The 16,872-nt window shown below is 41.9% G+C and overlaps 1 protein-coding gene across 2 annotated transcripts in view; it reads right to left on the bottom strand.

The window, feature by feature from the left end:
* Positions 1-14,358, bottom strand: part of CERS5 (ceramide synthase 5) — a 30,259-nt gene extending 15,901 nt beyond the window's left edge. For both annotated transcript variants that reach the window (XM_068970729.1, XM_068970728.1), the window contains exon 1: positions 14,136-14,358. In XM_068970729.1, coding sequence (XP_068826830.1) covers positions 14,136-14,332 — 197 coding nt within the window. In that variant the 5' untranslated portion in view covers positions 14,333-14,358. The remainder of the gene's footprint in view (positions 1-14,135) is intronic.
* Positions 14,359-16,872: the final 2,514 nt, after the last annotated feature.

The following is a 16,872-nucleotide window of genomic DNA, read 5'->3' as shown; positions in this document are numbered from 1 at the left end:
TTTGCTTTTAAAAATATTTATTTATTTATTTTTAGCTGTGCTGGGTCTTTGCTGCTTGGGCTTTTCTCTAGTTGTGGTGAGTGGGGGCTACTCTTTGTTGCAGTGTTCAGGCTTCTCATTGTGGTGGCTTCTCTTGTTGCAGAGCACAGATTTTAGAGCGCATGGGCTTCAGTAGTTGCAGCGAGTGGGCTCAAGAGTTGTGGTTTCTGGGCTCTAGACCACAGGCTCAGTACTTGTGCTGCATGGGCTCAGCTGCTCCTCGGCATGTGGGGTCCTCCCAGATCAGAGATCCAACCTGTGTCTCCTGCACTGGCTGCTGCTGCTGCTAAGTCGCTTCAGTCGTGTCCAGCTGTGTGTGACCCCATAGACGGCAGCCCACCAGGCTCCCCCATCCCTGGGATTCTCTAGGCAAGAATACTGGAGTGGGTTGCCATTTCCTTCTCCAATGCATGAAAAGTGAAAGTCAAAATGAAGTTGCTCAGTCGTGTCCGACTCTTCAAGACCCCATGGACAGCAGCCTACCAGGCTCCTCGTTCATGAGATTTTCCAGGCAAGAGTACTGGAGTGGGGTCCCAGTGCCTTCTCCTGCACTGGCAGGTGGATTCTTTACCAGTGAGCCACCAGGGAAGCCCCGAGATGGGCTACGCTTCTGTCGGGATGTTGCTCTCAGCTCTCAGGGTGGCCCACAGGTGGACGGTAGCCAGAAACCCCGTCTGTAGCCTTTGGTCTCATGTACCCATTGTGCATGCACATGTTATTTTCTATGTGTGCAGCAACATGACTGAGTTGGGAAGTACTGGCTTAGCTCAATTCTGGAAAAATACAAAAATGTCAAAACTGATCAATAAAAAAGAAAAATAACTATCAAAGAAACTGAAATAGACAACAAGATGAAGACGGGAAAAATACAATAAAAAGAGAAAGGTCTTATACAGACTGATGAAGATAGTATATCATTATATAAAGAGCACTGAGTAACTAAATATTTTGAACCTGAATGCTCCCCCTATCCATCTTCCACACACACACACAGAGATGAAAGCTGAGATATTTAAAGGTAAATGTGGAGTCCCATAGAAGACAAATTCAGAAAGTCCTTTCCCTTTACAACTGAATTCTTTTCCCTTCCTTCCATCTTTCCTTCCCCTCTTTCTGGCCACGCCACTTGGTTTGTGGGATTCTCTGATCAGGGACTGAACCCACACTCTCAGCAGTGAAAGTGCAGCAGAGTTCTAACCGCTGGACTGCCAGGGAATTCCCTACAACTGAATTCTTAATAAACCAATCACATAAAAAATTTGAGCAGCTTCTGTAGAGTTGAAAGGGAAGGAGAAAGTAAAACAGATCCTCAGGCTGAGGGAACAGCATGTGCTAAAGAAGAGATAAGAAAGGGCTTAGAGAACTATGCAATGTACAGATTGGGAGTTGGAGTGGAGACAGTGACAGGAGAGAAACTACAGGCGCCTTGCATGTTATGTTAAGCTTGAATTTCATCCCACAGTGATGGAGAGTCACTGAAAAGATTTTAGGCTATTGTAAAAAAAATCCATGCTAGATGTAATAAAGCACTGAACTAAGGCTACAGAAATGGAAAGGCAAGGTTGGATTCAACCCAAGAGATGGCAAGAAAGTGAAACTGATAGAACTTGGTGATTGGGTAGATATAAGAATCAAAAAAAAAAAAAAGAAAGAAAGAAAAATCAAGGGTGCCTTCTGTTTCCAGATTGGGAAACTAAGTTGATTATGGTGCCTCAACCAAGCAGAGAATAAGAAAAGCAAATTTAGGAGTGAAAGATGAGTTATCTGTATACTGAATTTGAGGTACTTGTGGAACATTGAAACGCAACAGTCTAGTAAGCAAATAAACCTGGAAAAGGGGTTTAAGGTAACATATACACAAAGATATGAGAAAGAAGAGAGAGAATGAGAATATAGGTGGTAGCTAAAATTATGAGGGTGGATTGACTGCATAAGAAAGGAATATAAACTAAAAAGAGAACCAAGGTAAGAATACTAGGAAACACAACATAAAAAGTGAATTTAGGGGGTGGGAAGGTCAGAGGTGGAGTCGTATCAAATGAGGCAGAGATCAAGTAAGACAAGAATTTCAGTATCCACTGGATTTGGCAATTTGGAGACCAGTGATAACCTTTACCAAATAAATTCCAGTGAAATGGAGACTAAAGGAGAAGAGTGAGTTAGAGCAGTAAAAATATAAGGAGAAAAAAAGAAGTGGAAATAGCTAGGGCTCTCTCAAGAATCTTGACTAAGCAGAGAAAGGAATATCTTCACTTAGTGCATCAGAACCACTTGATCTAAAACTAATATCCCTGTGCTTTAGATCCATTCCATTTCCTGATCAGAAATTTCATTCTATTTAGTCCTCTTTTTTCCTATTATTTTCAGCTTTGTTCTCTACTTGTTTCTTCTCAGACCTTGAATATGCTCAAGTTTTCCCATCCTAAAACAGCTCTTCCTGTCCCTCACAGCCTTTGGCTCTCACCATCCCACAATGAAAGTTCTTGAAAAAGTTCTCTCCTCATTACTTCTCTTCTAACTCCTACTCATTCCTGAACCCTCCTGTGTCTCTCATCTGGCTTCAGTCCATATTCTCCACTGAAGCTGCTCTTGCCAAAGTGGTTAATGATCTTACTGTGAAATCAAATGGATACTTTTCAGGCCCATATCTTACCTGATGACTCAGTGCCATTTGACATTATTGAGCATGCTTTCCTCCTTGAAATGCTCTTTTCTCTTAGCTTCCTTTCTGTCACACTTTTCCCAGTAGAACTAGATTTTTTAGTATCCACTGCTAGTTTGGACAATGTGCTATGCACCTTGGACAAGTTACTTACTTTTCTGGTTGTTTCAGTTTTTTCATCTGTAAATGAGGAATAACAACAGTATCTACCTACTTCATAAAGTTACTATGAAGATTTAATGTTCAGTACTTAGAACAGTGGCTGGGACAAAGTGAGTACTTAGTAAATGCTAACTATTGATATTTTCAGGGGCTTCCCAGGTGGCTCGGTGGTAAAGAATCCACCTGCTAATGCAGGCAAGTCGCCTCACCTTGCTGGCTCCTCACCGCCTGCATCTGGGCAGCTACCACTCTTCCCAGGAGGTGATGCCCACATGTACACACTGATATGATCAAATACTATATGGCTACCATACCTCTTATCTTCTTTTGGGTTTCTTCTTCCTTTTTGTTGTTTTTCAGTCGCTAAAGGTAGCTCGTGCTCAGCTGCGTCCAACTGTTTGTGACTCATAGACTATGGCCTGCTACGCTGCTCTGTCCATGGGATTTTTTCCAGGCAAGAATATTGCAATGTGTTGCCATTTCCTCTTCCAGAGGATCTTCCCAACCCAGGGACTGAACTCACATCTCCTGCTTGGCACGTGAATTCTTTACTGCTGAGCCATAAGGGAAGCCCTTAGTTGTTAAGTCCTGTCCAATTCTTCTACGACCCCATGGACTACAGCCGGCCAGGCTCCTGTCTTCAGGATTTCCCAAGCAAGAATACTGGAGTGGGTTGCCACTTCCTTCTCCAAGCAATCTTCCTGACCCGGGGACTGAAGCTGCATCTCCTGCTTGGCAGACAGACACTTTATCACACTGAGCCACCTGGGAAGCCTGCCTTTTCCAAAAACAGTTTCCTCAGGGTTCTACGCAGATTCTTACTTTATTCTATACACTCATCCTAGGTGATCTGAGTCAATTATGGCAGAGAGTCTGTATGGTCCACAGACCCCAGAGCACCCCTGAGATACACTCTGGGGGCCTATAAAACCAAAACTGTTTTCATAATATTATTAAGACATTATTCGCCTTTGTTATGGTGTTGACATTTGCAATGATCATGTGAAAAGAGCAACGGTGGATACACTTACAGAACCTGAGCACAAATCAAAGCAGTGGCACCCAACTGTAGGAGTAGTTACTATATTCTTTCTTGCTATAGCCTCTTGGTTAACAACGACGCCAGTTTCACTAAAGCATGCCCTTGATGAAGCAATACAAATGATTAATTTTACTAAATGCCTACTCTTGGGACTTCCCTGGTGGTTCAGTGGCTAAGACTCCATGTTCCCAATACATGGGACCCAGGTTCAATCCCTGGTCAGGGAACTAGATCCCACATGCTGCATGGGATTTTTTTGCATGCCACAAGAAGATCAAAGACTCCACATACCACAACTAAAACACAGAGCAGCCAAATAAATAAACAAATATTTTTTTTAAAGCCAATCCTTGGGTACATTTTTTAAAAAGTAGTCTGCGATAAGATGGGAAGTACACAGAAAGCACTTTTACTGCATACCAAGGGACATGGCTGTCTCAACAAATGCACTTGTTTGACTGAACTGTATGTTCAACTAGATCACTTTTTTCAAAGAACACCATTTTTACCCATAAGAATGACTGACAGAAAAACTAAGGTTATTCAGGACCTGCGTACTTAAGATACATTTTCTTAAGAATGAATGAAAAGAGCTTGTTACTTAAAAAAAACAAACATTCTTTCCATTGATAAAATTTAAGCTTTTAAGTGACACTTTGAATTTTAGAGAATTCATATCTGCCTTTGAGCTCGACAACATCCCAATACATACTTCAAGGCTTTTCTAATGAGACTGTTACAATGAGATTAACTATATGATTTTTTTAGTATCATATTATGTAATGTACATTTAAAAGATTTGTATAACTTAGGGAACCAGTATTTTCTCACGTGACCAACACATGCTGCTGCTGCTGCTAAGTTGCTTCAGTTGTGTCCGACTCTGTGACACCCCATAGACGGCAGCCCACCAGGCTCCCTGGTCCCTGGGATTCTCCATGCAAGAACACTGGAGTGGGTTGCCATTTCCTTCTCCAATGCATGAAAGTGAAAAGTGAAAGTGAAGTCGCTCAGTCGTGTTTGACTCCTAGCGACCCCATGGACTGCAGCCTACCAGGCTCCTCCGCCCATGATTTTCCAGGCAAGAGTACTGGAGTGGGGCGCCACTGCCTTCTCTGAGACCAATACATGACACCCGTTCAAAGTGTATGACAGACTGGTGGATTTTAACCTGAATGAAAAGTTCACTGATATGGTTTCAGATTCCACAATGCTACCAACCTTTCTTGTGTTTTGGCATAATAGCAAAGATGAAACTTTGCCGTTCCAATAACATATCTGTGTAAAATCAGCTTTTACTGATACACTTCAGCCAAACTAACACATTACAGGGGACTGGATGCAGAAGCCAGAGAGGAAGTCCAGCTGCCTTCTCCTGAGCGGACGTCAAGGAGGTCTGCAAAACCATAGAGTCAGTGTTCTTCTCACCGAATATTTTTTGTCTGGAAAATTATCTTTCAAAAATACATTATTTATGTTAATGTAATAGTCTTATCTTTATTATTTTTAATGAAATAATAAGTATATCTCTTAAATTTCTGAATTTTGATTTCAAATATGAAAACATTGATAGGTATATGTAACCCACATTTACAAAACCTTTTTGGGATCCTCAGACAATTTTTAAGAGTAAAAAAAAATAATGCTGAGAACAAAGGATTTACAAATTTCTAAATTATACTATTTATTCATTTACATGCAGTTGACTCCCAGTCATATATTATTTTGTATATTCCCTAAACATACGCATCCGTATCAGTGTATTTTTCTGAGTAAATTCTTAAGAGGACAGGATTTGCTTGTACAAGCAAGTGTGTTCTACACATTTGTTGTACATATATGTGCTTGCTGTGTACGAGGTACTGCGCTTCTCAAGGATGCCTACACCACCAAATCCAAAATTTCCTGCATGGTCCATGCACAAGTAATCTTTGCAGGTTTTTTAAGGACTTTTTTTTTTTTGGCCAATTTGCTCTTAAAGCAAAGCAGAAACAAACTACAATAAAGAAGACCTTTATGACATATACTATCCTAAGCCACCACAAGGCATATACTGGATTATACCAGACTATTCTTCACTCCCATTCCCATCAGTTAGCTGCACTTAGATCTGAGCGCTGAAGAATTGATGCTTTTGAACTGTGGTGTTGGAGAAGACTCTTGAAAGTCCCTTGGATTGCAAGGAGATCCAACCAGTCCATTCTGAAGGAGATCAGCCCTGGGATTTCTTTGGAAGGAATGATGCTGAAGCTGAAACTCCAGTACTTTGGCCACCTCATGCAAAGAGTTCACTCATTGGAAAAGACTCTGATGCTGGGAGGGATTGGGGGCAGGAGGAGAAGGGGGCGACAGAGGATGAGATGGCTGGATGGCATCACTGACTCGATGGACGTGATTCTGAGTGAACTCCGGGAGTTGGTGATGGACAGGGAGGCCTGGCGTGCTGCGATTCATGGGGTCGCAGAGTCGGACACAACTGAGTGACTGAACTGAACTGTGGTTTCCAGTATAGTAGCCACCAGCTAGTACAATAGCTACTAGCTTTGAGGGGTTTCAGATGCAACTGGTCAGCATTAAGATGTGACCTAATTGTGAAATACACACCAAATTTTGAAGACTTAATGCAGGAGAAAAAAAAGAAATGTAAAATACCTCAATTTTTAACACTGATTGCATATTGACATGATCATATTTTGGATATATCAAGTTAAAGTATATTTTCAAAATTAATTTCATCCATTTCTTTTTTACTTTTTTAAAAGTGGCTGTTAGATTTTAAATTATTTATGTATGTGGTTCATATTATTTCTGTTGACCAGTGTTGATGATAGTGATTCAAACAAGTATTAATAACTGAGAAGAGAATTTTAATATAGATTCACATTTGATTCAGTTTTCTAGTACCAGAAGGTGATTTGTCCTGAGTTTATTGGGCCAGGCTTAAACAATGGGACTTTCTTTAAAAAAAAATTTATAGTAATGGATTTTTTTTAATGTAAATCTTTTTCTGAATGAGTTAAATACTAGGTATAGTCTGTTTTGAGTCATTGTTGGTTAACCGTGCATTCTAGCCAAGTATTGCTTTAGAGTTGCTTTTTTTTCACGTATATATCACCTCAATCAGAGTAGTTAATAATCTGTAAACAAACAAGTTTGTCAAGTACATGAAGTGCTACACAGCCCTGATAAGGCAATAAGAATAATCACACTATTATATTCTTCTCAAAACTATGGAGTTTCTTAAAAAGGGTATTACTTACAGTCTGTAGCTCTGGGTTAGTGTCAGCATTTGTAAGAAGTCTCAATTATAGGCACAAACTAAATCACATTGTTGTGGTTGTGTTTAATACTTCTTGGGGCAAGTCTCCAGTTATAGAATGAAATTAGTTAATTTCAATTTCTACTGATTCTCCAGAAATCAGTGACCTCTGACATGGAGCTGGTAGGTTATCTTATGACTCAGGACAGGTGGCACATTTCCTTGAAACACTTTACCTTTTTAGTTGAGAATTAAATTTTTACCCATTTGTTCATCTGTTCATTCTTCAACGATTATGTATTGAGAACTTAGTGTATATCAGATATCAAACTGTGTGTCAAGAGTGAAAAAGTCATAGTTCCTGCCTGCAGGAAGAGAACAAGAAAAACAGTGGTTAAAATAGAGTAATGAGTGTGTGCACAGGGTTAAGTCATGGGAGTTTGGAAGACGTGGACTTGGTTCAACATTATTAACTGAAATATAGGCTTAATGTCCCACTAACAAGCACTTGTTTCTTGAATTATGAAGGATGGTAAAAACTTCCTAAGAAAGACCCTTTTGTTAACTGTTTTACCTAATCTATCTCTTATTTGGCATGCATTTGTGTTTCTGGTTTAAGCAAATGTATTAAGTAGTATAATTACTCATCCACTTAAAAAAAGGTAAATATGTTAAATATGAAAAAAAAGTATGTACGTAGTTGGAAAAGGAAGAGTTATGAAACAGTGAGAGTCTCAGGGAACTGCAGCTGTTCTCCAGATGACGAAGTGGTAAAGAATCTACCTGCCAATGTGGGAGACGTGGGTTTGATCCCTGGGTCAGTAAGATCCCCTCGAGAAGGAAATGACAGTCCATTCTAGTATTCTTGACTGGAAAATCCCATGGACAGAGTAGCCTTGTGGGCTACAGTCCATGCGGTCACAGAATCAGACACAGCTGAGCAAGAACACACTCACTCACACACAGCTGTTCTCCAGCAATATTTTGAGAACAGCTGCTCTATAAAAATATTCATTAGCTACTCTGTAATAAAACTACAACTTAGTCTTAAATTAGTTTGTGTCAGTGAAACATTTTAATATATACTCTAAGTAATTCCTAATCTTGAGACTTATTTCCTTCATAATAAGGTTAAGGTGTAAACAGAATGTTGATCCTTCTTTTCTCATGACAGTACCAAGTAGATTCATCCAATTGCACAGTTATTAATCATCTTAATTCTTATAGATCTAAGTGAAGCTAACTGATGGGAATGGGAGTGAAGAATAGTCTGGTATAATCCAGTATATGCCTTGTGGTGGCTTAGGATAATATATGTCATAAAAGTTTTCTTTTTTTGTAGTTTGTTTCTGCTTTGCTTTAAGAGCAAACTGGCCAATTTAAAAAAAAAAAAAAAGTCCTTAAAAAACCTGCAAAGATTACTTGTGCATGGACCATGCAGGAAATTTTGGATTTGGTGGTGTAGGCATCCTTGAGAAGCGCAGTACCTCGTACACAGCAAGCACATATATGTACAACAAATGTGTAGAACACACTTGCTTGTACAAGCAAATCCTGTCCTCTTAAGAATTTACTCAGAAAAATACACTGATACGGATGCGTATGTTTAGGGAATATACAAAATAATATATGACTGGGAGTCAACTGCATGTAAATGAATAAATAGTATAATTTAGAAATTTGTAAATCCTTTGTTCTCAGCATTATTTTTTTTACTCTTAAAAATTGTCTGAGGATCCCAAAAAGGTTTTGTAAATGTGGGTTACATATACCTATCAATGTTTTCATATTTGAAATCAAAATTCAGAAATTTAAGAGATATACTTATTATTTCATTAAAAATAACAAAGATAAGACTATTACATTAACATAAATAATGTATTTTTGAAAGATAATTTTCCAGACAAAAAATATTCAGTGAGAAGAACACTGACTCTGTGGTTTTGCAGACCTCCTTGACGTCCGCTCAGGAGAAGGCAGCTGGACTTCCTCTCTGGCTTCTGCATCCAGTCCCCTGTAATGTGTTGGTTTGGCTGAAGTGTATCAGTAAAAGCTGATTTTACACAGATATGTTATTGGAACGGCAAAGTTTCATCTTTGCTATTATGCCAAAACACAAGAAAGGTTGGTAGCATTGTGGAATCTGAAACCATATCAGTGAACTTTTCATTCAGGTTAAAATCCACCAGTCTGTCATACACTTTGAACGGGTGTCATGTATTGGTCTCAGAGAAGGCAGTGGCGCCCCACTCCAGTACTCTTGCCTGGAAAATCATGGGCGGAGGAGCCTGGTAGGCTGCAGTCCATGGGGTCGCTAAGAGTCAAACACGACTGAGCGACTTCACTTTCACTTTTCACTTTCATGCATTGGAGAAGGAAATGGCAACCCACTCCAGTGTTCTTGCCTGGAGAATCCCAGGGACTAAGGAGCCTGGTGGGCTGCCGTCTATGGGGTGTCACAGAGTCGGACACGACTGAAGTGACTTAGCAGCAGCAGCAGCAGCAGCAGCAGCAGCAGCAGCAGCCTTCTTCACAGTCCAACTCTCACATCCATACATGACTACTGGAAAAACCATAGCCATGACCAGACGGACCTTAGTCGGCAAAGTAATGTCTCTGCTTTTGAATATGCACTGGAAACCACAGCAGTAGATAATTCAGAGAATCCTTCATATCTAGGAAAACTGGTTTCAGATTTTTTTTTGTCCTTTTGCAGTAACATCCCAATTAACTTTCCCAAAGATAAAGTAGGAGTAGATTTAAGTACAAGAGCCCAAAACTCAGTGAATTCTTTAGAAGGCAGCTTTATCTGCCTAAAACTATCTCAGATGAGAAAGTCAAAATAGGTACATCTCCCCTTCCCACTCTAGAGGAAAGCTACAGACTTCCCTTGATGCCGCTTCTTCATTAATTTCTTCTTTACCCATCTAGGAGACCCTAGTTTTCTGACTCGGGAAGTGGCTAAAGCAAAAATATCTGACGTGTTTCTTTTCTGTGATGAATACACTGTCGCCAGGAACCTGACCTTAGTTGTGACAGTATTCAGGGTTGTCTGCAGAACTTCAACACCCACTGCACAGAAAGGGCTGGGGGAAGTCTTCCAAGAAAGAAAGGCTTCTGATTATCTGGAGCTTGGTAGGAGGCAGATTCTCAGATAAGGGCAGAGTTATGCAGGCTTTTTCAATCTCACTCTGCTGGATCTGCAAACCTGATTTAATTCTGTGATTTACAATTCAATAAGGCCCAAAAGAATACCTTTAGGAATGCAGTGGAATGGGCAGTCTCCCTTACAACCTAGTCAGCAGCTGTATCCATTCTTCCCAAAGTACTTCTCCAGTCTGGAGGACCAACTAACGTTGGAACATGACATGGGCCTAGGTGGAGGGCAGCTGGTCTGCTAGAAAGAGGAAAAGTTCTTTCTCCACTCAAAGGAAGTGAAGAAGAATGGGGGAAAGAAAAAAAAAGGCAGTATGCAGCAGAGGCAGCCAGGCTTACAAGAGGAAGATGAAACGAGTGGCTAAGAAATGTGTATACTCACGCACATGCGCGCACACACACACACGAGTCACTGCTTTTGTTTCTAGTTACAAGATAGGCCAATATATGAGTCTGTTTAGTGCCCTGTGCCAGAGAATGATATTGAGAAAGCTCCTTAGATATGCCAGTGAGGTTGCCTTGGAGGTAACGAGAGAAAAGGGGATTGGAATAATGAATGAGCAGCAAGGAGAGGTATAATCTATCTCCTATATAATTTACAAAACAATTTTCTCTGGCAACATAAAGCTCCTATTGCAATACCATATTCAAAATAAATGAGCCTATGTAGCTCTGATGGTATCAGTATTAAGTCTCAAGCTCAAATTTGATCCCAAGGAATAAGTGCTCAGGGACTATGTAGACATTAAATTTAAAACAATTTTACCTTTAAGATCCAATGTACAAACACGCCAGACCTAGCTTGGACTATTCATTCTCTCAAGTCTCAATCATTAACGTAATATTATAACAAGTTTTAAAGAACAGGTGGAAGAGTTTCTTCTCTCTCTTTTGATAGGATAAAAAAGTGGCCTAAGTGTGTGCATGGGTGGTGGGGAGAAAAAAGAAACTGCAGAAAGGTGTCCAACATGCAAATATAGTACGGTGAAATTTAACTAAGGAAAAAAGGAATTAGTTTCGTCTCTCTTATCAAGACAAACATCTACTGCATGCTGAAGATCTAGATTCTGTTTACTCCTCTGGGTATTTGAGTAGACGAGGGTGGATCCTTCTCAAACATTCAATCAGTATTTACTGACCACATGCCACATCTAAGGTATTTTGCAAGGTGCAAGCCACCACAATACAACCACTCAGAAGAGCCCACAGAGGAAAGCCTCTATTCTTGGGTAGGACATACTCTACCATCTGCAGTTTTTTAGTGAAATGGCTAGATACATTTATTTATGGTCAGGTGGCTTTCAAATCATCCTTATCAGATGAGGTTGCAGCTCTCCAGGGAATGTGGGAACTTAAAAAAAATAAATGCTCTGTGTAGCTGACGAGAAGAAAAAGTAAGAATACACTGTAAACTCTATTTATTCTTTAGGATATTCTTAAAACAGAGATAATTTATCAAAGGGCATAGTGTAAGACATTAAAATATGCAGGACAATTTGAAGCAACAAATGCAAAGTTCAAGTCAAACACATTATATTAAGTAACCAAGAATAAGATGAACATGGATCTGTTCTCCAAATCCTAGAATACTAGGAACAGCAGTATTAAATCTTAATTCCAGAAGGGAAGTTTAAGGAATGGGAGAAGTGGCCATATTGTACAGTGGGAGGAGAATGGGGCTGAGGAAAACAATCTGAATCTTGGTTCTACCTCCTCCTTCAGGTGAGTATGCAACATGTGAAAAGCTGAAAATGCTTCTAAGCCTTAAGTTTACTGTTTATATAAAAGGAAGCTGGAGTTCTAGCTCTTACAGCCTATGGTTATCATGTGAATCATTTTTTAGAAACTAAGTAGTTAGGACTTGAGAAAGAAGAAAACGTAGGAAAGAGACTAACTGAACCAATATTTCAGCTGTAAATTCTATTGCTAACTAAAGTGGTTAGGTCTTAAAGAGAAACAAAATAGCAAGACTGCGGCTAGGGTTAAACTTTCCTAAGATCAAACATGAGATGAACAAGGTGCCTATTCTTACTATCCAAGAAATACCATACTAGAATGCTTTCACATCAGTATTCCCACCCATCCCTTCTCCCCTGACACTGGAGCACCATAGAAACATTCGGATAGAATTCCCGCAGGTAAAAAGGATCCTTTCCAGTGGTTGTGCCAGGGGATATGTAAGTCTTCACAGTCACCTGGGGGAACTCTTTGGAAATTTGAAAATATATGCAAGTTTATATAAAATCAGTGTTTATAAGCAACAAGTTATCTCCTCTTACCACTAACTTGGGGAAAACTTCCATATTGTTAAACATTTATATGAAAAGCAGAGAATCTTTTGCCTAGGATGACGAACTTTTTTTTTTCTTTCCTGAACTGTGTATTTCCTTTTCAGTCATTATACTTTCTTTTTTTTTTAGCTCTCATACACAGATGCTATAATGGAGGGTGCCTGGACCTAGTTTACTCCTAAGAGGGACAAGTGGTTTGTGCCTCCACCTCAGGGACACTTAATTTAGTGACTATACTTAAAGAACTGCAATGCTAAGTTCCCGAGGACCCAGAAAAGGCATTTGGTTCTTTTGGTTTCATTTGCTTCAGTTAAAAGTATCTTTATTTTTACACTTGAATCTTTGGTAGAGCACTCTGATGAAAATACATAAACACTGTGAATAAATGGATGAATGGTGGGCAACACATAACACATTTTTGTGTCAGAAATAGTGGGAAAAGAAGTAATCCAAAACAGATTAATATTAATTTTTCAGACAGTAACAGAGTAGTCTATCTGCAATATATGTCCATCCTCGAAAGGACATTCTTGCTCTGAATACTGGCCAAAAGAAAGAAAGATGTCAAAGTTCCACCCTCATTACCTGAGACCTATGCAAAAGTCACCTTTCCAGGGGGGTGAGTAGACTGGATCAAAATCACCCACAGCTATAAGTTCACACTGTAAAATCACCACCACATCAAGTCTTCAGTGAGTATCTTTATCTTAGCAGACAGGAGCCACTCACTCAAAGAAAAGTGAAAACACTTCTGTCAAGAACACATGGTCGCTGAGAAGCTGGCTCAACACAACAGTCTTATAAGCCCTAAGGCTGTCCATCCTTTCAGTGTGATCACTCTTCCTACCATTTCAGGCCTCCAAGGCCCGTTCTGCAACTCATTTGACACCTTTTCGTGCTCTGGAAGCCTGAGACTCCACCACACCCTGCCAGATTTCTACTCTTACGAGCCCTGGCACAACTTTACTGAAACACACACACACACGCGTCCATGAGCTGACGAACCAAGGCTTAGGGCCCAACTAATCCTGTGCCTCTCAATTCCCAGAAACTAAAGTGCCCTCACAAATCTTAGCTTCCCATGAACCCGCTCCTTTCAGCTTGGCTCTTGACGGCCCCAACTAGTTCTGGTTCTCTTAGCTCTTTCTTGTTTCCCGCCTCGGGTTCTCGGTCGCAGCTCACATTCAACCTGTTTCCTGGTCTGCAGAATCCTTGAAGGCTGGGGAGGGGCCTATGAAACCCCCGCAAGTGACCTCGGGGCTCTAAAACTGAATGGGTCCAGCGTCCCCTGCGACTCGCACTCTTTTAATGTCCAAGCCCCAAACTCCCTGTCTTTACCTAGGCTCCACGACCACCGCGGCCACCCTCCCGAGCATCTCCCGCGCGGCCCGGACTCTCCCAGGCCCCTGCTTCCGGGCTTTCCTGCAATTCGTCTTCCGGTCCCGGACCTCGGTCTTTCGCCCTGGACCGGCTTCACCAGCCCGCGCCCCCGGCCCTTTGCACCGCTCGCCCGCGGGCTCTCACCGCTCGAAGAGCAGCCTCACGGAGAACACTCCCGCCGCCAGTGGGAACACCGAGAGGATGTCCCGGGCCCGCGGGTAGCCGTAGCCGTCGCCCTGTCCCTCGAAGTCGGCCCAGCTCACGTTCTGAGGCAGCCAGAAGCGCTCGCTCCACAGCCAGCCCCACAACAGGCCCAGGGCGCCCGCCGCCGCTGTCGCCATCTTACTCCCGCCCAGCGGCCCCAGCCGCCACAGCTTCAGCTGCCGCCACAGCCAACGGAACCCGCGGGGAGGCGGCCCCGGGGCGGGGCCGGACCGGCGGCCACCCCCTTCCGGCCCCTTCTCATCCCCGGCACGTCTCAGCCCGCCTCCTCTGCGGGGCCGGGCCTCTTCACCGCCCATCCCGCCTCCCCGCCCACCTTCCTCTCTGCAGCTTCCCCCGCCGCCTCTTCTCGGGACTCCGCCCTCTGGTCCCAACCACGCCCCTCCCTTTCCCGCCCCGCCTCCCCCAGGCCTGGCCCCACCCCCGAGGCACTCAAGTCTGGTCTCAACCTTTTTCGCTACCGGTTTCGACCGAGCTTTTCCTCCTCTCCCACTCTCCCGTCCTTCTGTGGCTACACCCGTTATTTCAGACAGGGCTCCTTTATGGGGACATTTTTCTCAGTCCAGCCAGCTTAAAACGATATCTGCTCCTTGGAAGGCCATGTCTCTCTCCCTCCCGCTCCCAGCCCCATTTCTCGCTAGGGTTTATCTCCATCTCAGCTGGTCCCGCCTGTCAGCAGCGATCTTTTTGGTTTCTCTCTCTTTTCTCTCCACACTTTCCCTACTTGCCTCTCCACGATCTCAACCCACTTTCACTGTATATCGATTAAAGTGGGCTTTCAAAAAAAAAATCCTTTTATTCTCATGGGAAAAGGAAATAGAAGGTATCCAAAGGAAAATATAAAGGAAAAAGAAAGATGTTGATGGCCAACGTTTAATGAAGTTTACTATATCCCAGGAAATGCACTAAACTTTTTACACACAGTATTTAACTTCCTCATTTCATGAAGTGGGTGTTTTATTTACTATTTTATGAATAAGTAAACTGAGGTCCAAAGAGTAGCTTGCCCGAGGTTATATAAACAAGTGGTAGAGGTGAGCTTCTCAACTGGAAAGTCTTTAGACTCCAAAACCCTGAGGCTTTATCCTACAAACTTCCTTAATTCTACATTTCCACATTGAACATTGACCTCTTTTATGGATCTACATAAACAGTGAGGGGAGCCATAGGCAAGAAACCTTCAAAACACTGAACTAAATTGCTGGAGAACCTGAACCCTGGGTGCCACCCATTCAAACCTAGCTACAAGGTTAATTACCACAGGCTACCTAGAATGATCTGAAAAAAGGTTAAAGAACTAATCTTGTTTAAAGACAGAGTATCTTTATTCTGGTAGGCATGCTTGCAGCAGAAGATAGAGTTTCAAAGGGAGCAGAAGAAGAGAAATAAAAGGAGCCACCTTAAAGAACAGACTAAAAGATGTGCTGTAATTCCAGTGGTTCTCAAGCCTTAAGTGTGCTACAGCTCAGACATTAGCTTGTTCCATCTCCTACATCCAGTCCCATCACTTCATGGCAAACAGATGGGGAAACAGTGGAAACAGTGAGAGACTGTATTTTGGGGCTCCAAAATCACTGCAGATGATGATTGCAGCCATGAAATTAAAAGACACTTGCTCCTTGGAAGAAAAGCTATGACCAACCTAGATAGCATATTCAAAAGCAGAGACATTACTTTGCCAACAAAGGTCCATCTAGTCAAAGCTGTGGTTTTTCCAGTAGTCATGTATGGATGTGAGAGAGTACAGAGAAAGCTGAGTGCCGAAGAATTGATGTTTTTGAACTGTGGTGTTGGAGAAGACTTTTGAGAGTCCCTTGGACTGCAAGGAGATCCAACCTGTCAATCCTAAAGGAAATCAGCCCTGAATATTCATTGGAAAGATTGATGCTGAAGCTGAAACTCCAATACTTTGGCCACATGATGGGAAGAATTGATTCATTGGAAAAGACCCTGATGCTGGGAAAGATTGAAGGCGGAAAGAGAAGGGGATGACAGAGGATGAGATGGTTGGATGGCATCACTGACATGATGGACATAAGTTTGAATAAGCTCAAGGAGCTGGTGATGGACAGGGAAACCTGGAGTGCTGCAGTCTATGAGTTTGCAAAGAGTCGGACACGACTGAGCGACTGAACTGAACTGATCTCCTACATAGAGAATGTGCTAAAAGTTTGCTAAAAGTTAACTGGGCTCCATCCAAAGTTTTGATTCAGGAAGTTCAGGGTAGGCCCAGGAATGTGCATTTCTAACAAACTCAGAGGTCATGCCACTGCTGCTGGTCTAAAACCATGCCTGAAGCCGTTTTCATCCAAACTCAAATAGTTTTGATGGTAACTAACTTATAATCAAGATGCATATTAAAAGAAGTAAATGCTCCTTGATCCCATGGGAATTCAAATCAGAGCTCCAGGAAAAAAGAACACGCTAACTTGGCTTACAGGAACTTATACACCATGATCTTGGTCTCAAGACCTATTCCCAGAAAAACACTTTTGTAACATTCCTCAACCTCTTGGTTATAAGAAAACATATTGTTGACGAAATATGTGAGAGCAAACTTAGTACAGGTTTCACTTAGGCCAGGAGTGATTTGACCTGCAAGCTGGCAGAACTAAGTTGGCCCTTGTAGCAGTCATGAACAGAGTCTCCTTAATCATTT

Source organism: Capricornis sumatraensis, chromosome 4, assembly GCF_032405125.1.
Source record: "Capricornis sumatraensis isolate serow.1 chromosome 4, serow.2, whole genome shotgun sequence".
NCBI classification, from domain to species: Eukaryota; Metazoa; Chordata; class Mammalia; order Artiodactyla; family Bovidae; genus Capricornis; species Capricornis sumatraensis.
This window is presented reverse-complemented; position numbering and strand designations above follow the sequence as displayed.